Below are 27,020 nucleotides of genomic sequence, written 5' to 3'. Positions count from 1 at the left end.
ACAAATTTTTCCTAATTCTTGAAAATGGATGGTTTTATCTGAAAGAGTTCAATACATGGGATACACAGAACAGTAAATATAACCCCTGGGGGCTGAAGGTCATGAAGTTATTATCAAACTGCACACCTGGTACTATAATGGAAAGTGTCAGGTAATCTTAATAAATGATGGTACTACCAATGGCTTTGATGACATACATTGTTCTGACTGAACACCACAGCACCTTTTATTGGCTTTAAATGCATTAAATTAATTCTCTAGTCTTTGACACACCTTTTAATTTTATGACCAATATCCTGGAAGCCCAGACACCTAAACAGTATTTTGGCATATTGCAGTAGAGTAAATTTTCCTTCAACATGGTAATAAGGCTGTTGACTCACTGTACTTAGAAATGATGGAAATGACATTTCCATAATTGATGGATGTGTTTCTTTTAGTTTTGGTTTCCACAGCACATTCTCCCTGCCCTGAGTTGTTGGGGTTTGTGTTAGGATTACTGTCCACTAAATAAAACCTGCTCAAGACTAGGAATCCCTGAATAAGATTTAAGACATACACAGTTCACTGAGTTTAAAATCCAAATGAAGCTTCATGGTAGTCCTTTGCATTGGCTGACCTTCATATTTAAAGTACTGAATATTTATAGTCCTTTAAAAGAACAACTTTTTTTTTTTTTTTTTTTTTAAACACATAGGAGGTCCTTTTACAACTGTGATCTAAGCATGGAGGCAAAGAATGGCTTGTAGAAATAGGTAACACGTTTTCCTAGGCCACGAAAAGAACTTCTATGCCCAAAAGATGATCTATTAAAAGATATTACCTTTCCCAGAAGTCCTTATTTCTCTTATAGCACAACAAGGAAAAGACAGATGTTCAGTTAAGTCATCACAGTTTCAGAATGTACAATGAGAAAATTGCTGCTACAGGTTTCCAGACACAGGTATCCCAATCAATTTGTGTGAAGAAAAGTTAATTCATGTAACTTGTTTACTTTGTTGCATACGTCAAGACTATTTTGAGTAAAGTCCTAAAAAATTTCCAATCCACATATTTAGGTATTATTAATCCAAAAATAACATGTACCTGGAATTTCGACTTACAGCTGAAACCTGAAAATTGAATTGCCAGAATCTTTATAGTCTGTTTAGGAAAATATTTAAAACACCCTGTGTATGTGTTTTATCTGAGGGGCAAAGTTATTCTCCAATGATTTTCCAAGGCAGATACTTATGCTGAGTATTTCTCCACCTCTCAGGCTGGTCACAGTATTCTTTAAAATGATGAGTCCTGTAACCTGTTGTCCAAAATCATCATGACAGATAGATTCAAAAAAATTACTGTGCCTCTGGACAGATTCCTTCCACTTTAAATCTAGTCATCCTTCATAAAAGACATTCCAGATCTTTGTCAGAGGATAGAGCAATAGAATTATAGATGAGGTCTAAGCACAGCCAGAAGAGAGACTCCAGGGTTTTTCCCCAGAAGTAGTGAGAATAAATTTATGGCTAAAATCAAACACAAAGACAAGTCCAAACAATCTCACAGGACTCATGCCAGATATTCTTTATACTGGGAAGTGTTTTGACAATTCAGCAGTGGACTTACTGGTGAAATCAAGAGGACTCTAGTTGCTGTTCTCATGCATGCACCCTATTTCTTCTCTTGAAATGAACATCCTTCTATTTCCCATCCTCTGTATTCAAATCTAGATCATATTTTTCCTGTTTACTGCTTTCCCGAAAAAAAAAAACTGTTTTCTTCAGATAGTGAGGAAATATTGGGTTAGTCTACTTAAGCTAAATCAGGTGTAATACAGAGTCCAGTTATGCACCTAAACCCCTTGTAATAGGAATGGAGATGTGGGAACTTGAAAAGCACCTATCAAAATGCTAAGCTGGCTGCCAAAAGTTCAAGGATCTCCAAACTGTCCCCCTGAAGCAGGCCTTACTTCAAAGACAGCAAAGCACCATGCTACAGTTGCAGATTAGAAGGGCAGTAGGTTCCTTTTGCTTTTAGTTTATTAACACTGGAATGAACTGCCAGCATCAGGGCTGTCACCAGGCATCAAAACTGACACAAGACAGTGTTTGACAAGAAATGAAAGCACAAGACTGACAAGAAAAAAGAAGATCAAAATAAAAAGGTGCTATTGTGTAGAAAAATCAACCTTAGTCTCCTTATTTCTGACAAAATGACACATTTTTTGTAGACTGGAATGGGTATGTTAACCTTAAATAACAGGTTACTGTTTTCGCACAGAAGCATTTGAGTCTGTGTTTTTTTCTACCACTGCTACTTCACCCACAGAACAGAAAACTTTTGGAAGAGGTGCTCAGACTGTTGCAAGGAATCATCAGAGAATCACTTTTATTGGAGCGATAGCAAAGCAGAGGGATCATTTTTCATAGCCTGTCAACTTTAGCCAGTTCATTATCCACTGTGATAGCAGAAGAGCAACGTGAGCTTTCAGAGGTCACCTGTGCTGCTGGTTGAGTGTGGAAGCATGGACAAGCTACTGTTATAGTTAGGTAACTGTGATTCAAAGTCAGTGGGGAAAGAGAAACTGGGTTCTTCTAAAGGATCAGGTCTCTCCCTGTTCATACTGAGAAGAATAGCTTTTTCCTTCTTCTACAGTGCTTGAGATAAACTCACTGTTCTTTAGTGAAGATCTGGGTAGCTGATTTTTTTCATATTCTTTCCCCTGGAAAGTGTCCTGCAAGTTTAATTTCCCTTTTGCCCCTGATGTTCTTGTCTTAGGCTGCAGTTAGCTTTCTTCATAAGATATTTGAGTATTTCCTGTTATATTAAGGAGGGAAATCTGAAACTTGGACATGGCCATTCTTTTATTTGTCTAGAGTGTTTTAATGTGTGAAAAAAATTAGTCAGCTAACGGTTTATCAGCTAACAGTATTAATTGGAAATGGCTCAACATATAAAACAGGGGCTTAGTGTATAGCACACTGCAGTGCATGCACAGCAATGACTTCCTCAGTTTAATTTTTAATAACATGTCCAGTGGTGACTAGCACCAGATTACAAACATTTACAAATATCTTAACAGGTGGAAATAGACTCGGCTTGATTACATAAACTGCACTAATGCCTTTGAGTTTTGGCACAACTCCTCTATGTTCATGGTGTATTTCACAAAATACGTATGACATTTATCATGGTGGAAGTCCCATCTGTTTCAGTTCAGATGAAGGTACCATGCAAAGAGCAGGAGAGCCCTCAGAACTACAATTTTCTGCTTTGTGGAGGAACATTAGAGAAGTGGAGGCATGTGGGGCTTTTGCTCTATCCCCATTTTACCAGCAGAGATATGAGATTTGATAGGGCCCAGACCTCACAGATCTTTTTCTTCTCTTAGGACAGGCAGAAACAAAGGCAGATTCTCACTCTGTCCTGAAGAACAGCACAGCATGGATCTTGCCTTAGGCCTTATGATAAATTACCAATTTAGGTTTTGTTTTAACTGTTGACCTTGAAAATCACAATGTCCTTTACTCGAATCTCTGCATCAATTCTCAGCCAGCATTTTCCTGGAAAGTAAAAGCAGTTTTCCATAGGAGACTCCATCACAAAGTCCTTCAGCCTGTCATGGAGGATAGGATTAGAAAGAATATGAAAGGATCTTTGCCTTCCTTGGGCCATCTCCCTCAATCTCACATCCTAAAATAGGTCAAGACATGGGACCAAGGAAGCAAGGCTTAAAGATCAAGCTCCTAAGAGACCTCATTTGGTAAGTGCCTAATCCCAAATGTGAAGCACCATGGTCCAGGATGCCCCTGCTAAAATGAAATTAACTGAAAATCTGAAGAAAATACAGGTAAAACTTCAGTGGAAACAAAGCACAGGTTTCTGAACAGAAAAAGAAATAATAATAATAATTAAAAAATATTAATACACTTCTGCATATCTCCTAGAGTCCTTTCAAAGCCAAATTCTTTGCAGCAGCTAGCTCCTTGCAGAAGATGGCTACAGATCATTTTTGCTTATTCTCATTGACAAGCAGTACAAACACAGAAGCCTGAATACCTGACCTTTCTTCCAAACAGAAACAACATACACCGCATGAAAACAATGTTATCTTTTGCTATCCCACAAGCACTTTTGCCTGCAGGTAATGGTGTTGAAGGAATCAATGTGTTACTGAAACTGATGTATGATGACAAAGATGTAGCAGTATTTGCTGCTGACCCAGAAGGATGCAAACTGGGAGAAATCCCTCCTTTGCAGCAAACTCTTCTCATTCAGAACAAGCCTTGCCATGCCTCAGGCAACTCCACTTTTATGATCACAATCAAGATTTTTTTCCGTGTTTTTCATACTTGTGTGTATTGTCCTCAAGAAATTACCTCAGTGACACCCTCCTGTAAGAAGTGACTTTTCCATTCCCCCTTGCCAACATGGCATTTTATGGAGATTATGATTGGCAGCATGTTCAGCCAGGATAGGTGAACATTACTTCACTCCGTGCAGGAGGACTGTGGCACCAGAGCACCAACAGAGAAAATTTTAAAACTCCTGAATCACATGTTGAGGGAACGTGCAGGGGAAAGTGTGTGGGAGTAGTGGAGCAATGCTAGTGCCAGCTTTGCAGATTTATTACTACAATATCATCACGGTCAGCATAATTAAACCTCCCACTGTAGGTCCCCTTGTCTGGTGCATTACAACAGATATCACTCCCACCACTGACAGCATATTTTCTTGACACAAAACAGCTTTCCATACACCTGCTAGCTCTAGGATATGGAAATGCAACTTCTCAAAAAGGTTTTATTGGAAAATTATGGAGTATGATTTGAACTTTTAGAGCTTTTTCCTATTTCTCTTCTGCCCTACACTTTCTTTTAATATTAGATATATTAGTCTTTGTGACAGGGGGAATGGACCAAAGCACTTTCTATTAAATCCTAAATGAAATTCTTCTTTATTTAGAAAGAGAAGTTGATAGCCTAGACATGAAGAGCTTGAAGTCAACACTGAATTAAGTTCCTCAGTTTCACCTAATTAAAAATATCTCTGTGTTCTGCCTTGAAAAGAAAAAAAAAAAAAAAAAAACAACAACAAAAAACAACCCATCAAAAAAAAAAAAAAAAAAAAAGCCCTGGAGATTCCAGCATATTGCCATATTTACAGTATGGTGTCTCTTCCACAGGTAAATTCTAGTGGAAGTTACAAATAGTTGTCTTACAAAAACATTTTTCTTGTCTTAAAATAGAGAGTGAACAATTGCTTTCCTGTATGTATTTAATGACCGGTTCTTGTTTTCAACAGTAGGCTCGGATATTTTGAAGTGTTTTTCCCTGTGGTTGACACATTTGATTGGTAACTACTCCATTTCAAATCTTCCTTAAAACCTGTACCATATGTTTTTGAAAACCAAAATTCTTTCTATTAATTGAGTGCACAATGCCTTCTTTTAAAACACTGCCTCAGGTACATCTTGACTTTTACAGTTAAACAACAACAACAAAAAAGAAAATATCTTTTAAAAATTCAAGGTATCTTAATAAATAACAAAAAAACACTACCACCAAAAAAACAACCACCACACCCTGTCTCAAACTATTTAGTAGCAGGAAAATGTTTTGCTACTGAAGACCTACTCTAAATTTTTGACTGAACTTGGTGCATGTCCTTTGACTTTAGTTCTGTGTTTTAAAAGAAGATTCAGAAGATAAGAAGTGATGCTTTGGGGTATGGCCTTTGATTCCACAGTCATCAAACCACAGTTGGAAGAAACAAAGAAATGAACTTTGACCAGTCTTTGGAGGATGCACTGTCTGATTTGCTTCATTAATGGAGATAGTAAAACTGAAGCTTAATACGAAATACCATGAGTAATAAGCATGAAATTTGTGCACTGCAGTACAAATCTGTTCCCTAGATATTCTCATTTCAGGGGAGGATTCATCTGGCATGATGCCTGGGCTGCTGGCCACAGCCTGCCTGGCTGTCTTGCCCTGTTGCCCTGTGCCGAGCCTCTTTAGCATCTGGTGCTGCTCCCAGGCAATGCACTCAGTTCCTGCTCTCACAGCTTTTTTTTTTTTTTTTTTTTTTTTAACCCTTGGAAAAATATGTTTCTAAATATAGTTTAGGGACATCAAGCCCATTGTTGAATTACAAACATGTTCCTGCTACCAAACAGAAGCAGTTTGTGCATACATTTCCCCATATATTTTCTGTGTGAAGAATTGCAGTGTTCTGAGGCATACAACTGAATCTATTGTGCAACTGATGCTTTGAATTTAGTAGTAATTTGTCATTGTTTGAAGTCTTCTAAATCTACTAATTCATTAAGCAAAACCAAAACACACTACCCTTCCCTTGAAAAATAAGGGTTTGTACATACACACTGGGTTTGCCCTGATTTCATTAAACTGGATCAAATTCTGTATGATAACAAGGATTTACTTCCAGAAAGATCAACCTCTCCCTGTGCTGTAAACAGGAGGGTGTGTGCAGTGAATTCATTAGCTAAACATGGAAAAGGAAAGGAAAAAAAAAAAAAAGGAAAGAAAAAGATTTTTTAATGTATTTATCTCTATCCTAGAAACATCAGACAGACTAGAAAAAGCTTCACATTTAATGTCATCTTGTCATGTGAAAGGGAGGGATAATTAAAAATCTCTGTATTCCTGGCTTTCAACACAGGGACAGGAAGAACAAAAGGGCTGACTCCAAACCCTGCATCTTTGGGCCTGAAGAGGAAATATTTATATCTACATTTCCACTGGCTTTTCCTCTTCTGTCTCCTTGGCAGGAGACAAATATAGAAGACACAAGGAAGACAACTGTTTCAGTCCCTGTTCATTTGCATTCTACCTGCAGTAGAAAAGTGAAAGGTTGTTTTAAAGTCACTGTCCAAAACCATCTTGACACTCCATTTCTGAGCTTTCGGTTTTACCAGCCTCCAAACCAGTAAACTGACATTGGCATTAACTTTACTTCATACAGCAGTTCTGTGTGTTTAAAATGTTCTCTGAAGTCAGCAGCCTGAAATTCAACGATATATGCTAAGCACGAAGAGCCTGGAAAAATAAAGCTTTTTCTAATTTAATGATCTCTGTATCGAGGTGAAAAATTACCTGCTCACCTTAAGTCCTCAGTGTAAATCCAAGGCATGAAATTATTTGCAATTGCATGCCTTGCACATTATTCCTTTCCAATACATGTAGCAAATTTAACGTAGGTCGTGCTGGAGTGTGGCAGGAGGGGATTGCCCTGTGATACTCAGCAGTCCCTTCCAGCTGCATCTGCTAATAGCACAACCATATCCAGCACTGCTGAAATCAGGAATTTTGCCACTGACTTGAAAGACAGCAGAATTTAAAATTACAATGCATACTGCTTATTTTCTTCCCCTTGACAATATGGCCAATGCATTGTGGGTAGGAAGCTGAGTTTCCCAATACTGGTACATAATTTGATCTCTTGACAATAATTCACATGCAGCTAAATGGTGCCTGCATAACATTTTGTGCCTCAGTGGTTAAAGCACATCATTTGCAACCACAAAAGCAAACCATAGACCAACTCAGAAGTAAAATAATCATTAGGTGGGGAAATGATGGAAGTGCACAAGGCCTGAAATGCAAACTGGCATGTGAGTATCCAAGGACAGCACAGTCTCCTTACTGATAATTTTGAACACAGATAAAATAAGTATTGAAGTACAGAAATTAGTCCAGTCCTTATTAAATACCAAATCACAAGGAGATGCCTGAACACAAAATATTATTTATAAAGCTTTCATATGTTAAGAGTCATTGAACTCTGCAAGTTAAAGTGGCTTTTATCTTTTGTGTTTTTTAGGATTCCAGTTCCTATTTGGCTGCTTTATGTTAAGTGAACCGCCCGTTTCCCTTTGCTCTTTTCTATTATCTAAGATGCTACAAGCGTCCCATTCTGAAGCAAAAATCACTCTGAGTTGAAATTTTTCAGGTCTTTTGGAAATAGACAGCAGAAAAAGACTTGACCCCATCCCTCATCCCTCTGCAGTGCTGACATTTCTGGTCAGCATGGATGAAGCATCTTTTCTTTCCCATCCTCCAGAGCAAATGAGGCTCCATGAAACCCAAGAAGAAGAGTACCCTCCTCCATCTCTTAAAAGGATGTATAGCTGACGTGCTCTTCCTGCATACTGAATAGCTGTGGCAAGGACTCAGTCTCCCTGAAATGAGACCACTTCCTCATGCTTGCTGAATTTGTGGCTTTCTGTCACAGAAGCGCTGTCTTAAAGGGCATACTCCAGCTCTCCTCTAGGAGACATTTCTGCATAACTGCCTTTTCTGTAACCATTATTGTCCAATTTTGCCCTGGATATGAAAACAGACAATATAAATAACAGAACAAAGAGAGCATTTAAGATTCCTACTATTTGTTTCTTCCTTCCTCTTAGGAGCTGCAGTATTCATTGATCAGGAAGGAGAACAACACACAGAGTGACACAAATGTATATCCTTCTTCCTTCTTTCCTGCTGTCTGAATTGTAATACAGGAAATAACTGCTCAGCATCAAGATTTAGAAGCCATGAATTAATGGCACAGCCGAAACACAAATTCTGTCCTCATATATAAAGGTTTAAAGGTCTTTTTTCCCCTCAATGCCAAAAACCAGATAGAGTAATCCTGAAATGGAAGTCCATGCCCTCCCTGCAATTCAGGTTTTTAATTAGTTTCTTCCAAAACAGTTTTACAATTACCTGCAATTTGTCTACCAATAATTTCCTTCCCTCTTAATAGAGATACAAACTATTCCTGGTCTGTAACAGCCAGGTTTTTTTGTTGTTGTTAATAAAACTGTGCTTGAAGAGTCTTTTGTTAGGTCAACCCCCTTGTTACATATAGAGAAACAACACCAGAAAATGTATTGAGGCAGATCATTAACATCTCCTTACAAAGCTCAGTTTCTTGAAAAATGGACATTTAGGAATTAGATGTAAATGGAAGGAAACACAGTAGCTATGATCTCCAAGTGGCAGTATGTGTGTGCATTTATATTCTGATGTATTGTATTAGCACAGAACCTGCATCCAGTCTGCAACTGGCACTTGTATCAAGCTGCTCTATTCAGGTTGCTGCTATGACAACTATCCAGAGGCAAATGTCAGGTCAACTCCCAGCATATGTGTCTAGGCCATAATTGCATTGTCAGAAACCTAATAGCCACCTACTCCTACTCCTGTAACAGCTAAAAGCAATGTTGTTAAAATTACTAAATGTTGCAATAGTCTTAACCCCCTATTCATATGCTACTAAAGCATTGAAAAGTTTAGATTTGTCTTCCTTTTGTCCCCCAAACTAGAATAGGGAAGAAGAATGTGTTTAAAGGGCCTATTTACAAATTTATGCTCATTTATGTTTCAGTGTAAACCTCTCGTTACACTTTCTCTTCCTTGAGGGCTAGATATTATCTTTTGCTCCACCATGATGATTATAGATTATTGATATTTAATTTGCGTGGCTATAAATCACAGTGGGGGAGATCATAGCTGCCACCTTGCTGAGAAGTTTCTTCAAAACACTTTCAGTGTTTATCATGTTATCAGCTACATTCTAAAGAATTTCTTCATAACATAGTGCGTCACAGTGACTTGCTCTTATCAACATGAAGAGCTCAAATAATCAAAGATTCTTTTACTGAGTTTACCTTTTATAATTAAACTGGTAGCTTTCATAGGGCTCAGAAATATCACCTCACATTTATCCTAATCTTACTTATCCTAATTTAAAATATATTTTAACACACACACACATATATATATATATATCATGTTTATATTGAGGGAACTTTTTGAGATACCTCATAGGGAAGGAAATAATGAAAACGGAGATAAAGATGAAGAAAGTAATATTGTTGCAATTGCAAAGTTGTCTTGCAGCTATCTCCAAATATGATCTGATATGAAGAATTAAAGTCAGCATATAACTGATTTGTTCAGAGGAAGGGAAATTGTTTCCCATGTGCACATGGAGATGTCCACATGGCTTAATAGCCTCGTTGTATTACCTCTCATTTGCCTTGTAGGTAGTGATAAAGAATTGTTAAATTAAATCAAACTAAACCACTTGTGTGTTTTACAAGAAAAGTACTATTCCTTTTGCTCTGTGCACCAAAGGTACGAGGACATCACCTTTCATAGCCTATAAAGTTGTCTGACTTGTTAGTTTCAGCTAGTGTCTGGAATGAAAGGAAACCATACTCTTTAGATTTAGTTTTTAAAAAATTAAAACACAGAAATTTTTTTCTTATCATGTATGTTCTATAAAGTAATGACTGTCAAGCATTCTGTGGAGAGCCTACTGTTTCAAAAAGCACAAGCTTCAGCTGAGAAATACCTTTGTTAGGATGGGAGATATGTAAGATAACTTATTTTCCTCTGAGCTTAAACTCTCTTTCCTCTTAACTTGTAATTTGCTATGTAACTATAAAAGAATCATACATTGCATATCCTATTACCTAGGGCATAAGGATAAAAGTGTATGTAGCGCACTCCTTTAGATATCCAAAAAACTCTGCATGCTGTGGTAACCTTTCCATGACACTGCTCACTGAAATGGAGGTCAAAACTGCTAGAATAACATGGACTCTCCTCTTTGAGGAGAGAACCCAGTCCATTGGTTTTGCAGTCAAATGTGACTGCTATTCTAGCTACAAATACAATAATGAATTCTTAAGGGTCCAGATTCCTAACTACTACAAATCGCCAATGAAGCTACATCAGTTTTCTAAATGATCTGGCTATTTATCTATAAAGTCTATAAAAAGGCTCATACACTTCTAGAGGCAATGTTCTATGATTCGGTTGTTCTACTTTCTGCTATTTATCCTCCCTCCTTTTTCCCAGATGCTCACATTGTGTCTTGATCCCCAAAACCTTATTTCAGTTAGAGGGAAAATGCTCATTCATAAATTTTGCAGCATGACAGCACATGATAAAAATCAGTTCTAAGCAACAAAACAATGAAACATAAGGCATTTGTAATAATAATAATAATAATAATAATAATAATAATAATAATAATAATAATTTAAAAAAAAAAAACTACCAACCAACCACTTGTGTCCCATAAAAGTAAAGACATTTTTTTCCTTGTATTGTTCTATTTGCTTTTCCAAAGGAAGATTTCAACTTTTCATCATCCCTAGGAAAAATAAAAGAGCAGGTGCTTCTCACATGCACATATTAATTTTCATAAACTCTTATTTGTTCTTTATTTACTCTTAGATCTTCCCTTGAAGAATTTTCCTTGGTCTTTTTAATTTCAGAAAGAATTGTAACAAGGCTAATCCACCTGCACTTTTTTTTTTTTTTTTTTTTCCACAGAGTATCTGTATTGTGTTTACATGGCAAGGGCTTGGTGCTAGGGTGCTGCAGAAGTGGCCTCTGTGAGCAGAGCCCAGCAGCTGCCCCATGTGAGATCAGAGCCAGCTCCAGCCAGCTCCAAAGGTACCTGCTGCTGGCCAGAGCTGGGCCACGGAGCTATCCTGGGTGGGACTCTGAGATTTAAGAAAGGGAAAAAAACTGCTGTGCAACAGCAGCTGGGAGAGAGAGGGGTGAGAAGCAGCACTGTAGACCCCAAGGTCAGTGCAAGTGCTCTGGGCACACAGCAGCAGTTCCCCTGCGGCCTGTGGAGAGGCCCCTGGTGGAGCAGGCTGTCCCCCTGCAGCCCATGGGTCCCACATGGAGCAGATCTCCACACTGCAGCCCGTGGAGGAGCCCCCAGTGGAGCAGGTGGATGTGGCCTGGAGGAGGCTGCGGCCCATGGAGAGCCCCCACAGCAGCAGGCCCCGGGCCGGAGCCGCAGCCTGTGGAGAGGAGCCCACGCAGGAGCAGAGGGTCTGGGGGGAGCTGCTGCCCACCTGTGGGGGACCCGTGCTGGAGCAGTTTGCTCCTGGGGGATGGATGGACCCCATGGTATGGAGCCATGTGGGAGCAGTGCTTGAAGAGCTGCTGCCTGTGGGCAGTCCCCGCAGGCTCAGTTTGGGAAGGACAGCATCCCGTAGGAGGGACCCCAGGGGGATCAGGGGCAGAGAAGTGAAGGAACAGTGGAGATGAAGCATCAGGGACTGACCACAACCCCCATTCCCCGTTCCCCTGCACTGCTTGGGGAGAGGACGTAGAAGAGAGTGGATAGGGGGGGTGGTAGTTTTGCTAGTTTTAGTTTGCTTTTAATTTCTCACTGCTCTAAACTGTTAGTAATAGGCAATAGATTTTATTAATCTCCCTATGCTGAGTCTGTTTTGCCTGAGATGATAATTGTTGAGTGATCTCTCTTTCCTTATTTCAACCCACGAACCCTTTCCATTGTATTTTCTCCCACTTTCCCTTTGAAAAGGACAAGTAAGAGGACAGTTGTGTAGGAGTTCATCTGCCCAGCAAGGTAAAACCACCATAGTACCCTAGCCCAACACTGCTGTACACTGTCTTATGATGAGGTTTTATAAAAACTGCATCATGGAAGTAACTTTTCTGAAGAAGCAGAGACTGGCAATGGTTAAACTCTCAAAACAAAACTTCCATTTCTGTGACATGAAACAGAGTCACAGAGCTGAGGCCTCTACAGCAGCAGTACATAGAAGAAGCATCACAATCTCTATTCACTGCCCAGTACAGCAATGTCAGGATGACTTTGTTTCCAGGTTTTTCTATTTATTTAATCACTCTCCTTTTGCCCAACCAAGACAATAGAAAGCACAAGAAACCATAAGGATTCAGATAATGCCTCTTCTATTTCTGACTGAAGCATGAGATAAAAGGTCAATCCAGTTATTGTTTCTACATGTTTGATTAAATATGATGTAAAAAAATAAAGCCCTCAAAATTCAAGACTGGAGTTACTGTTTTAGAATCTGGACTCTGCAGAGATGATATGGAGAACAACACAAAAGCTCCCTATTGCCTTTGCATCCTCATTCTTCATATGAACGGTGGAAAATCAACCAAATCCAGGCCAGTCTGTAGGCATTTCACATTTTGGCAGTAGCATCAGTAAGCCTCTACAAATTTCAATATATAAACCTATAAAATTAATGGAATGGAATTTAAATATTTTTAATATCGGGCAGAATTAAAAAGTGAAAGCAACAGAACTCTTCAGTCAAGTAATATATTTCAAATATGTAACTTCCAGCACGTAGGGTACAGGCCAATCAACAGAGCTTGATTTCAAGATAATGAAAATGCACTGAAGCTAAAGAGATCACTTGAGCAATATCTAACACAGCCAGGCAGCCAAAGCACTACAGTATGAGCTGGTAAACACATTTATATTCCTTATCCAGAAGTCTCAGAAACTGACAATGCTTTTACTGTTAGTTTCGAAAACTATGGAAAGGTACTAATTTCCTTACAGACAAGATTACATTGTTTCCAATTATGAAATAAATGGTTGTTATGAAAAAAAATAAAATAAAATTGACAATAAGTAACTGATGCCAGTGAGACCAGCTTCCATACCTTATTTTCAAAATTGGATTTTTGCAGGCAGAGTCTTTGAGCCCTTAAAATTTTCCATTGTTTTGACTTTTAAGCTGGTTATTTTTGCTGAGCAATAATTGAGGTATATTTTATTTCTTCAAATCACTATTACTGTAGACAAAGCCATATTTAGTTTGGAAAGTCATATTATTTTACTGGTGTACAGACTTGCCTTAGAGACCTACACACAGCATGCTCACAATTTCTTGTTACAAGACCATGTCATGCCAGGGAGAGGAGAAGAAATGAAGGAGAAGATGAAAGAAAAATAATAATAAAGAAAGAAAGGGATTTCAAGAAACTGATGAGGTTTTATCTTAATTTCAGGACTGGACATATGACTCGTTGTTCATAACACACAGACTCTAATCATCCTAGCACTGACTAGGTGTCCCTAAGCTATCTGAGTGAGGCAAAGAATGTGAAAGTAGGCTGACACCAACCACCTTTGCTGGTGGAGGTGTCACTGTTCAGTGGGGACACTGCAACTCTTTAAAACACATACCATTCACTCCACAGAACCCACAAGCCAGAGACAACATACCTGCAGCAGGCACTTTTCAGCAGCATAAATACATAGACATTTTCTGCATAGCTACAGGCAGGGACAGAGAATGAGAGAATAAACGTGTGAAAACATGAGTGAACAAACAAGGCAGTGTGACCAGGACCTTCTGATATTCACCCTGTTTTTTAAAAGGATCTGGCTGATCAAATTACTGAGATTCCTTGGAAAGTCCTCCATCCATACGCATTAGGTTTTCTATCTATATCTGTAAATGTACATTTGCCACATTCTGAAAAATATATTTCAGAATATTACCCATAAAATATGTATGTATGTATGTTTGTACATCTTTGAAAGATGATGATGAGGATTCAAATTACATCTTGCTCTAAGGCAGATCTACCCCTCTAGAGGAAAAATAAAAGGCAATCCTTCACTCTGCTGCATGCAATAACGCATCTTTAATGCAATACTTCCATTCATGTCTGAGGGGAAGTGCTGAATGAGTGCTCTTACCAGATCCTCTTAACAATCTACTTTACAGAACCATCAAATGTCTGTCCTCTGTTAGAAACTCTCTTGATAAAATTTATGAAGTGGTAATTTTCATTATCTACATCTTTTTTCCCCTTTTCTCCTCCCAAACTTCCACTGAAGAGTCCTTAAAGCCTGAGTCCACCCCATTTGTTTAATGCTCAATATTAAAAATTTACACTTACAAAGCAAAATTAGAGCTATGTTAACAAGAAAATGAGTTTTTTGTTGGTTTGGTTTTGTTTTTAAATTCGTTTTTGTTTTTAAAGCTATGGAACAGTAAAAAAAAAAAAAAAAAAAAAAAAAAAAAAAAAAAAAAACAGGGTGAATTGAGTGAATTGAACCTTTGCAACCTTAGAATCATAGAATCAAGGAATCTTCAGGTTGGAAAAGACCTCCAAGATCATCTGGTCCAACCATCCCCCAACCAATAATATCACCCACTAAACCATGTCCTTAAGCACCACTTCCAACCTTTCCTTGAACACCCCTCAGGACAGTGATGCCACCACCTCCCTCGGCAACCCGCTCCAATGCCCAACTGTTCTTTCTGAGAAGAAGTATCTCCTCATTTCCAACCTGAACCTCCCCTGGTGCAACTTGAGGTCATTCCCTGTAGCACTATCACTAGTTACCTGTGAGAAGAGGCCAACCCCTAGCTCCCCACAACTTCCTTTCAGGTAGCTGTAGAGAGCAATAAGGTCTCCCCTGAGCCTCCTCTTCCCCAGACTAAACAACCCCAGTTCCTTCATCTGCTCCTCACAGGACTTGTGTTCCAGGCCCTTCACCAGCTTTGTAGCCCTTCTCTAGACATGTTCCAGGACCTCAATGTCCTTGTAGTGAGGGGCCCAAAACTGGCCTTGAGGTGTGGCCTCACCAAAGCAGAGTACAGGGGGACTCTGGCCCTGCTGGCTGCACTATTCCTGATACAAGCCAGGATGCCGTTGGCCTTCTTGGCCACCTGGGCACACTGCTGGCTCATGTTCAGGCAACTATTGACCAACACCCCCAGATCCTTTTCCTCTGCACAACTTTCCAGCCACTCTGCCCCAAGCCTGTAGCATTGCATGGGATTGTTGTAACCAAAGAGCAGGAACTTAATCTATTTAAGAAAAAATCCACTGAAAAAAAATCCTTTGGAATATAAGTAAGAAAAGTGAATGAAATTTAAAAGTAAATAAAGATAAAAATAATAAAAGATGGATAGAGTCCTTTTACCTATAATGGACTGTCCCTGGATACAGGTCCACCTCCCACCTCAGCATGAGAACTGAACACAGTAGTTGGTTTTAAATACCCCAGTCAGATATATTCTGGAATGCTTTGTTCTCAATCTACTTTGTTAATATTATGTACTTGGAATAAATAATTACATTTCAATGGAACTGGGGCTAGAACCAAGGTTTTCTACTTCTTTAACAACTGTCCACTATTCCCCCCTTTAGGGTAAGTTTCTTAGTGTAGGCTTTATGGAGATAGCTAACACATTCACATTGTTTTTTTCCAGACAAAACTATTCAGCAAATTTATCCTGAATTCACAAATAGTTTTGCAAGTACCAAATCTACATCAACTGAACTAATTTACTGTTTACTGAACCAAATAGCTGGGACTATTTGCAACTGTCTCCACAATGTTCTTGTAACTCACTGACAAAAAGATGAAGGAACTGAAGAAAACAGACTCCACTGCATCTTCTTGTTAGGCAACTTTGCTACTTTAACATCACCTTTGAAAGAAAGATGATCAGTTTGGAGCCATGCTACTGACAAGTTTTGAATTCTGTAAGTAAAAGTAAAGAAACATCTTACCCCTCAATGAAAATCATTACCAAATCGTTCAGTGATAGTAGTACCACAAATAAAAGTAATAAAAATCCTATTAATATGCTTTCTGACTTCTGTCTACAGCTTTTTCAATGTGCTTGTTTCAACAGCTGACTCCTTGGAGAGTATTATGGGTTTATTATTTAAATCACTCAAAAACTCTGCTTTACCCTGTCTGCACTAAGGAGCCACTATTTTTGTAATTACTGGTCAGGTTAGTCTCCAGACAATGCAATGAAAGTAACTGCAATTTGTACAAGTCTTTTCTTAGTCTCCTTGGCAAGCATGTTGAGTTTGTAGTTTTCTTTTTTAATTGTTACTTGACAAATCAGAGAAAAATTGACAGCATATAAAACCTGCAGAACCTGAATGAATACTAAGCCACACTTAACATTACAATGCTTTGACATGTGGTTTGTAAATCTTAATGCAAATGTACAGCTTTAATGAAAATACTTTTTTTTTTTTTTTTTTTTTTTTTTAAAGAGCAGAAAAGCAATATCTCCTCTCAGCTCCTAAGTTAACAATAATCTAAGTGTGGTATTAAATATCCTTTCTTTAGCTAGGGAATGACCTGAAAGGAGTCAATTCCACAAAACAAACAAACAAACAAACAAAAAGTTTATCTACCATGACTGAGCATGACTGAGACATATCTCAGAAACAACTGAGATATTACTAGAATTGAGCTTTTTGATAATCACAAAGAGAAATAAAGCCTAAAAGTTTTTTTCAATAAAAATGTTAGACATTCACTGTATCTTCAGAGCAACTAAATAATCAGTGTAAAATGAGCTACCAGTTTGGCTTTAAAATACTGAAAGAAAACATGTGATTCTTAGCAATTTAAAAACACTGAAATCCTAACACACAAAGTAACAGGTGCACAATCACATACAAAAATAAATATTTATACGAGGTTAAAAAACTCACTAGTAAGTCACCTGACAGCGTTTATATATATATATATATATATCATAATAACTTTTCTGTTTTAGGCAAATAGGCATTTTCAAAAACATACACGATTTCACCTTACATTTATAAATACATACAAACATTTGAAAGAGATTATGTGCACAGCTAAACATTCTGACTCATGTATACAGGCACAGTTTCTGATATCTATGTAACATATATACTGCATGTTCTGTTACTTGTAAGTCTAGTAGGCAGATTGCACACTATGTCCTCAAAATCTATAACCATTAAAAATCAAATATGTAACATTATTCAGATGGACTTTATAAATAAACTAGGCACCCTCATACAGCTTATGTAAATATATATAGACAAAGACATGCTGGCATATCATTTTAAGAACTACAGCTTTTGTATTTTCATTATCCTTGCTCGCAAGAAATATATAAGGGATTGCACCACCCTTCTGCATGGTACCCAATGTAAATGAGTCCAGTGGATTTATAAATATGGATGTGGAAGACCCCCAAACAAAACAGTACCTGCTGTCTATCCAACCGCATCCTTTTTGCAGCATTTCTGCTTTCACTCTCACAGGCGGAAGCCAGGATACTCTCTGCAACTGCTGAAGTAAGGTGTGAGGGAATAGGTCGTGACTATGAAAGAGAAAAGAAACAGAAATTATTTCTAGCATAATCCACGATATCCTTATCAAAGCACACAAATATCATCACCTAGACAGGAAAGTCTGCTCATTGAAATGTAGCTTATAGCAACAAAACAGGGAAATGGAACTTGTAAAGATGAAAAATGAAACTAGTTAGATGTTAAAGCTGCAGCTGATCTGCGGATCCATGAGAAGCCCTTTCCCCCCACAGCTCTATTGTCCAGTGTGTTTAGTCTGGCTCATTATGCTGTACTTTGAACAGACAGTGGCATATTCTCCGCGTTCCAGCAGCACCCTGGCCGTCTGATTCTTGTTAAGAAAACTGAAAGGCTTTTTATCCTGTGCAGCATGTGACAGAGATGACTTTTGTTTTTTTATAGTCTTAAAAAAACAAACCAAAACAAAACAAAAAACCCTGAGTGATAGGACTGAAACATCACTCACAACATAACAGATTGTCAGAACATTTCAGAGTCTCAATCTGTAGTATATGAACATTTGCATTTCTTGCTGCAAAATGACTGATGTGATTAAAATGACTTTAAAAAAAAATAATCTGTTTTTCTCTTGATAATGCCAGCCTTCCAACAATGTAGATATTTTGTGGTTCAACTAGATATGGTTCATTTTTCTCATAAAAAACCTTCCATTATGAATTTCACAGCATTTACATGCTTTTGGTTAAAGGTGCAATGAAACAGAAAAACAAAACAAAACAAAACAAAAAAAAAAAGATGTATTTTATATAATATGATATATTTTTTAGTCTGCTGTCAGTTATGTATTTCAGTATGGTCTTCCCCACACATTCATTGAGAAGACTATTTACACATCTTTTTTCCTAATTACATACCAAACAATCTGGGAGATGAAACTCACAATATTAAACTAGTCTTATTCTTTAGTATACAAAGATATATTAGAACTATCTGGAAAATAAAGAAAATCGGGACAACATCACAGATACAGTTATGTACACATATATAAGCACACTCCAGAGACCGCAATTTATTAGACCATGTTCTGAACTTCCATAAATTTTCAAAGCTTCATTGAACTCAAAAGAACTGTGTGACTACAGCTACTGAGAAACTGGCTGTATACATGGAGCTTTTTTTTTCTTCTTCTTCTTCTGTTGCTTTGTTTTTGACTGGGCGGGGCTCTGTGTGTGTGTTTTTTTAGTGTTGTTTGTTTGATTTCCTTTTCTTATTCCCCAAAACATAATTGTGAACCTGTTGAGAAATATCATTGAGTTTTGGAAGCAGATTTTGAAGTATTCTGTTCAGTTCTTATACAACCTTAGAACAGATTCATTATATTGGCTCATCTGATTTTATCATTTTCATAATATTCCAGAAACTGTTAGGTGGCCATTACTAATAGTACATTTTTACCTTTAAAAATTGAAATCCATTTATAGACTTTGAATGTCCTCTGCAGAATGCCTATTTATTATCTCATGCTGTACCTTCTCTAATGCATGGGACAGCATTCTGGGACCAGAGGCTGAACTAGCTTTTAGAAATAGACAGGGATTTAGGGTCTCCATCTCTAGTGCTCTTGACTTAATTCTACCCCCTCACACAAGAGCAAGCTCTCTGGCATCAGTAACAGCTGTGTAAGAAAGACAATCACCAGCAACGCTGCAATAAAATATGACATTTGGATTGATTTGACAGAACAAAACCTATTGAACTTGTTTACAGTTTGCACAGCAATGTATTTCCATTCACTTTTGAAAATAAATCATTCAAAAGGTGAAGGACACAGATGTTAAGCCCTGGTGCCATTACAAAAGTTAACATTACAGTACATGCAGACACCTTTCCAAGATCTCCAGAGGAGGGAGTAAGCCTTTGAGGGAGGCTTTCACTGACAAAATTATTTTGCTTCCTTGCATGGTGGTATGCTGGTGATGATGACCTGAATATGTTATTGCATCACTTAGCCTTACTAGATTCCTCTCTATATTTGGTGGCCAAGTATCACTATAAATGCCACCATTTTATATATGTTTCAGGTACATCAACTATATTAGCTGCATGAAAGTCTCAGTGTGTTCCTCTAGCAGTGGCTACACAATGATGGTCCAGAAAAATTGTTGAGTAAACACATGGCTAATTCCTCCAGCTACAGTTACAGCTCAGAGCTACAAGCAATCGTTCACACCAGATACATAGTACGCAATGTATGGGCCCAGAAAGTAATGTAATGACCAAAAGGTAAAATGAACTCAATTCCCTAGATTATTTGCTTATGGCAGAGAATGAGTTTATTGAAGTGTTCATTAACATTAAAAATGAGTCGCCATTATAACCAAATATTCATTTCTCTCAAAAAGACTGTAGCAGTTATGTTCACCATTGAAACATTGAAAATTAATACCTGCAAAAATGAATTAAACTCCAAGTAATGGAGTATACTTCTCTTGAAATATGTGTTAACCTGTAATTTCTCACACATCACTGCAGCCGGCTGTTGATATGTTCATGTCAAGAATTATCTAGAATGAACCCTAGGGAGAATGTAATGAATGCATGGTTGAGTCACCTGGGGATTAAAATACTGTAACAATGCACAGGAGAAAAATCATCTGATTAAGGTTCACGCTCTATCAACTCAGCTTGGGCAGAGCCCTAGTCTGGCATTGATTGAGAAGATGAACAGTCCTCTGTCACTTTAACAGCTCCGTAGAGCTGTTAAAAAGATTTTCTGTTCCATGTAATGCCATATCTGTGAAACGTCAAAAAGATCAATTTTGAAAAGCCTTGCCTAAGAGGGAAAAAACACTTTGAAGTAATCTTATTATTATTATCATTATTATGTATTTCTAAATAAACTGAAGTCACTGCCCCATCTTCTAAGTTCAAAGCCCCCTTCTGGCTTAGCTTAACTTCCACTTTTTCTATACTTCTGATTACTCATGACCCCTGTCATGATTACCAGCTATAAAGCCAACCCAGTCCCTGTAGGGTTCTGCACATTTCTAAACTCCCTATCCAAGGGTGAGACAGAAAGACCGAGGAAAATGTGGCAAAAGCAACATCATTCAATTCTGCAGAAGGAAGCCTGCGGGTCTCAGACAAACCAGTATTTTTTAGGCTCCCAGGGTTCCTTCTGCTGATAGCAGAGCTCTGGTTCCTGCATGTTTGAGACTACAGCAGGAAATGTGGGAGCCACAGAGTCCCTATTTCCAAGGGCTCGCAGGCTCCGCAAACAATCCCTAGATCCACAACCTCCTCACTGGTCTAGCAGGAAAACAGGTTTCAATTTACTGGACAAATTCATATTTCTTAAAGGGGAGGAAAGAAAAAAAATAGAAAAAAATAAAATAAGAAAGAAAGAGTCATTACAAAAAATTCCTGACCAGCTTTAAGTGACAGAACATACCTACTGTTTGATACATAACATTCATAGCCCCAGACTTGTATTTCTATCACTTCACAGTGATGTAAATCAGGTAATATCTGTAGTGGAACTACCCATGTGTAAAAAACAGAAAAGAACCAAGCCTCTAATCTTTAGTCTATCAAAACAAGCAACTCACATGGAAGAAGGCAGGATATAATTTTTGTCCTTTTGAAACAATGACAGATAGAAAAGAGGAAAGTGTCAATTTTATAGTAACTTTCAGGTGAAAGGATTAATAAAAAAGGGAATCTTTAAAAACATCTTAACATAGACCTTTGGAGAAGACTATACACTTTGGTCCATCACACAGCAGGGGTATACAGAACTCTTCTGTATTTAGAAATGAAACTGACTGTATCTGCACTAAAACAGCAGCCACGTTTTGAATACACATAGTTCTTTGTTTTTGTACTTCTTTTTGGCTGACACCCAACACATGTTCAGTCTTAACACAATGCATGTGAAGAGCATTTTGACAAAAGATGTAAAGGAAATCTCCTAACTTTCAGGTACATGTGGATGCATCTCTTTTTAACACCTTTTGAAAAGACTGACATTCAGGAGCTGGTTGAAATTCCCTCAGTAGCCCAAAGGAGATGGCCGACCACCTCCAGTCCTCTCATATTCAAAAACTGCCTTACAAGGCTGTTTAAATCTGATTCTTGAGACCACCCCAGAGCCTTAAGATAATGATGATGATGATGATGACAAAGAAACAAACACACTTAACTATCATACTGGACAGGACCTTGTACATGGTTTTAAGATTTATTTTTTCATTTTTGTGCAAATTAATATAAAAACTTCACAAAATTACCCCCTTATGTCTTTCTGAAAATAAATAAATAAATAAATAAAATTCTATTGGCAAATATATTTTAGCAGATTTCTTCAAGAAAAATCATATCAGCTGTTTTTCCTTTGTAGTCAAATAACCATTGGTCTGCTTTCAAGAACATTAAAAATGAAAATATTTCAGAGGCATTGGTGGTGGTTAGATCTGGCTCTCAATAACCAAAGCATCTTACAACAAGCTTTCTGGAGGGATGGAGTAGTTTTGCAAACTTGCTGATTTCTTCCATAGTTAAAATCAGGAATATTTGGCCAAGATCCTCTAAAAAATAACTCTATTAATGTAATCTCTGGTTCCCTAGCATAACAGAGGCTAGTACTTTCAATATGCTGTGAAATACCCATTTTGTGGCACACATCATTTATATGCAATATCCCCAGGTCTTCTGTTTGAAGTGATGTGCCTTTTCATTACTGATATGGGAAACATAAAATACCCTTTTTGCAATGTTCACAGAATTTTTTTGTTTCTATAGGGAATCTAAACATAAAAATAAAAAAGTCATATTCTAATTTTAAATGTGCATTTGTAGTGCAAGTCTACCGATTACAGATATAATACAGGGACTATTTTCAGTCTAAACCACTAGGAGCAGTGTATTCACCAGAAAGAGGTTTCTAACTAGCTGTGTGTGCTACCCTGTGGTTACAGAACTGTTGCCTCTAAAGTTACTGCATTAGTGTTTTCTGTTAGGTCTAGTATTTCCTTCTAAATAATAGCCTAAGTTTTCATACAGGAGCTTGGTCTATATACTTTGTCACATGTTACACAGGTCTGACTCAGTTCTGAAAAAAAATCAGCTATCAATTATGTCAAATAATGGGCACACATGCACACCTGGTAAAACACAAAACTTTATATCCTGACATTTGTGCATAAATACTCCCTTGTAGTTTAGGTCAGTTAACACCAGAATGAAGAATCTTGGAGTATAAGATAGTTGCAAGCATGTAAACATGGAAGCTAATTTCTTTTGTTCATAGAGACTCTAACAACTAATATACATGTAAATGTGTGAATGAGGACATATTTTATCTATTACTCAAACATGAAAACAAATTTTCCAAGGCAACTGGCCATCCAAAGGTGAAAATGAATGGCTGAGATGCCTCAATGGCAGTTACTGAGTTTTTCCAGAGGTACCCAAGCAGTCTGTGCTCCCAACATTGCGAGGCTCCCTACTGCTTTCCTGCATGTCAGCTTTTCCTTATGCATTGTAAACCAGTCCATTGCCAAAATGAAATATTATGCCACAAACCTTTCATAATAATGTATTAAGATCTAAGACAATGTGTGAAAAACCATAACATGTATCTAATAACAGAAAATATCCACAATGCCTTCTAAGAAAGGGTATGGGTTATCTTCAATGATTTTTTTTTACTCAGTATAATGCAGTTGTATGGCACAGAACCATCCTACACTGCGCAGTTAGAAGGATTCTGAAAAAATTCTGCAGAGTAGTTTTAAATGTACACAGTAAAGTATGATACCACAGTCTGTTGGATAAAATTTTATAATTATTTTGTAGAGAACTATGAAATATGAACAACCAGACTGGCATTTTAATGCTTGCAGCAACTGTTTCTGACTGGGTTTTGATGTATTTCGCTCAGTCTTGCAGCCTGCAGTGAAACTGTGATAAATACTCAATTGTAACAGCTACTAAGGAATTCAAAGAAACAACTAGAATTTTTTTTTTTACCAAAAGGTAGAGGAGACTTTTTGAAATGTTCAGTTATAATCATATCACTTTTTAAAAGTTTTCAGCTTTAAAACACATTTAATTGAAACAATGCATATTGCACATTGATTTGACAGTGCCTAAATACCTAACATACATGTATATATAAACTTACATATCCATATTCCTGTGTTAAGGAATTCCCATATGATACTTTTCAGCCAACTACTTTTCTCCTGTTGCTGCTGCCCCTACGTACAGGGCCAAGTCCTGGCCCACTTACTTAAGAAAGATTTTCAGTGGGGCTACTGGAAAATTTAATTATCTTTTGTAAATAACAGAAATAAGATCCATCTAACTTAGTCTGCATAAAATCTGAGTATTTCATCTATACTAGTTATCTAGGCTCCTTTTTTATTTCTTTTAAAAGACAGGTATCTCCAGAAGTTGACTCTCAAGACAGCTGGAGATAATCTCTCAGGAGGGTGTCATCTGTGGGATTCACTGATTGCTGAGGGAAAGTCACCTAATTTCTCTAGCACCTTAACTCTTAGTTAGTAAATGTAGGTGAGATTACCTCTATCCTAAATACATATGGTATGACAGAGTGATAGAGAATCATAGTTCATTGGGCTGAACTATATCTGAGATAGGCTTGGATTTGATAGATTGGACTGGGCACTCCAGCAGCAAACAGTTTTCTAGTAAAACTCCAGAAGACCAGGAACAACTGAATCTGATTTACCATTGTTTCCTAATTCAAATACAATGATCTAGGTCACCTACTCTTAAATTAGTGTCAGAAGCCATATCATCAAGTAACACTATAGCAGGGGTCGTAATATGTCAGAATCACGGTACAAGAAAAAATGAAATACTTAGTACTTTTTTTTTTTCTTCCTGATTTCATTCTTTCAGTCTTCAATTTCAGTCAGGCTGAACATTCTTTTTATCCCAGATTTTAATCTTTCCTTAAAATAGTTGTTGGGGGGAGGAAGTGCTGGTGGTAGTTCCTGTTTCATAACTTAGTGCAATTTTTCAGTCATGCTTATGACCTTTACTGTCAACATAGGCCTGGAGGACTGAAAAGCCAAGTGACTGCAAGGGCAGCTGGACTACTCAAAACTAAATTACTGAAATGAAAGCTTCCTCACTGTAAAGCTAAAACTCTAAAACAGAGACATTTTAAAGAGGCAGATTTCAGAAGACATACCACCCTCTGAAAAACACTCGATCACAATAAAAAAGCGCTCCAGCTCACTAGATGCATTTAAAACATCTTGATCAGCATGTGCACAGTTGCAAATTGTTAAAACACCTCTTACAGCCAATTGGCACAAACAAAACACAGAAGCAGCAAAAGACATCAAGGTTGCTGATCTGTTATTGATAGATAACAATCAATAGGATAGATCCTGTTATTGTTCTTCTCAGCTCCTTCTTACTTAGGAGCTATCTTTATTCATAGTGTTATTCCTTTCCTCATCGCTGACACATCCAAACATCTTCAGACAATGAAAGGTATTTGTAACTAGACTTTTCTCTCCAATATATAACAGCAGTATCACTTAGTTCTTTGATAGTATTTATTTGTATGACAGTAGTGCCTAGTGGGGGGTGGGCAGGGGCAGAGGGGAATTACTCTTGCTAAAACCAAATTTTTTATGTTTAAGCCTTGATATACTACATGGGAAAAAGTGCATATCTGTGCAAAAGGCACTGTAAGGTGCAGTTTCAAATGGAATGCAGAAACTGAGTCTGATGATAAGAGATCCTGAAGATGGAAAGGAGCAGATAGTAGAAAGAAAATGTGATTAAGTTAATTCAACTCTATTTTATCATTTCAAACATTGCAATTTTCTGGACTGTAACTAAGTAAGTAAATATGTGTACTCAGCAGCTATTACTTTTTTTTCTTTTTTTTTTTTTTTTTTTTTTTCATTTGGCATTTTTTCACATATACATAGGCAGGGACAAGTCTAAAGTACAGATTTTTTAAATATTAGTGAAATAGGTCATTTGACTATTTCAGAGAGAAAACTCTTGTTTAGCATACACAGATCACAACCACTTAATATATAGAAAGGAACTCTCATTAACATCAGTCCTTCAGAGAGGGGCAATAATTCATTTTTTCTTTTGCTTATGGGCAAATGAAGAGAAAAACAAACATTTTCTTTAAGAACTTCTTAAAGTTGTGTGGCACTGCACAAGTGGAAGCATAACCCAGAGATATCATCCAAAATTCAGTGATTTCAGGACTAGGCAAACTTCCTTCCCAATGGAAAATTATGAACAAGATCACAGAATATAGTAAGAGAATGTTCTCAATAGACCATAAGCAAGAGAGAACAGGAGGAGAAAAGTGATCTTGCAATTCAGGAGAAAAACTTTGACAATGCCTTGTTGAGGGATATGGTTGTGCCAGAATGAAAATGCAAGTGGCAAAATTATGAGCTAAAAATCAAATGAGGAAAGCATTTTCAATGCAGAAAGGGAATTTCTCAAAAGAATATTTGTAACAAGAATCTATTCAAGCTGCCTTGGATTCCACAGACTCCAGGCTGTCATAAGTAGGTGAATAACTGTAAGCATCTCTTAAAAATAATAATAATAAGAAATATTAACTAACAACACAAACTCATGACACAGAACCTTTCCTATTGCCTCAGAGCTAGAAGTAGCCTGTTATGCAGTGAGAACTGTCATTTGGATTACAGATGGCAAATAACTGACAGAAGCAGGCTTCAGGCATGCTTTTTCATCTTTACCATGCAGTCTTACGCTAATTAAACTTATTGTTTACATTTTCTCTTCACTTTGCAATATGACGCTGTAGATAGCTGCACCACTCCACATAGTCTGAACTGTCACACGCCATTTATGAGATTAATTCTCTTTTTCTCTTGCAACTAGATGCTCAAAACATGGCATTCTGGCCCTGAACAAAATGAAAAACTTGTGTTTAATATGTCTAAAGTAAAAGGCACCACCTGTGGAGATTATTATCTGATATCCTATTTAATATAACAACAGTAGCACTATTGCTCCTGAGGAGATCATTATCCTGTTTTGCTGTAGCTGTGTGTAGCACCTGATTCAAATCAACACCGACATGTC

At 37.5% G+C, this 27,020-nt stretch overlaps 1 protein-coding gene across 5 annotated transcripts in view; it reads right to left on the bottom strand.

Annotated features, from left to right (window-relative positions):
• Window positions 1-27,020, bottom strand: part of NOL4 (nucleolar protein 4) — a 193,254-nt gene that overhangs the window by 20,271 nt on the left and 145,963 nt on the right. For all 5 annotated transcript variants that reach the window (XM_084510739.1, XM_084510741.1, XM_084510740.1 and 2 more), the window contains one exon: window positions 17,828-17,941. In XM_084510739.1, the coding sequence (XP_084366865.1) occupies window positions 17,828-17,941 (114 nt within the window). The remainder of the gene's footprint in view (window positions 1-17,827; window positions 17,942-27,020) is intronic.

The sequence above is a fragment of the Aythya ferina genome, assembly GCF_964211825.1.
Source record: "Aythya ferina genome assembly, chromosome: 2".
Classification (NCBI taxonomy): Eukaryota; Metazoa; Chordata; class Aves; order Anseriformes; family Anatidae; genus Aythya; species Aythya ferina.
The sequence above is the reverse complement of the archived record's forward strand: the minus strand, read 5'-3'. Positions and strand labels throughout refer to the sequence as shown.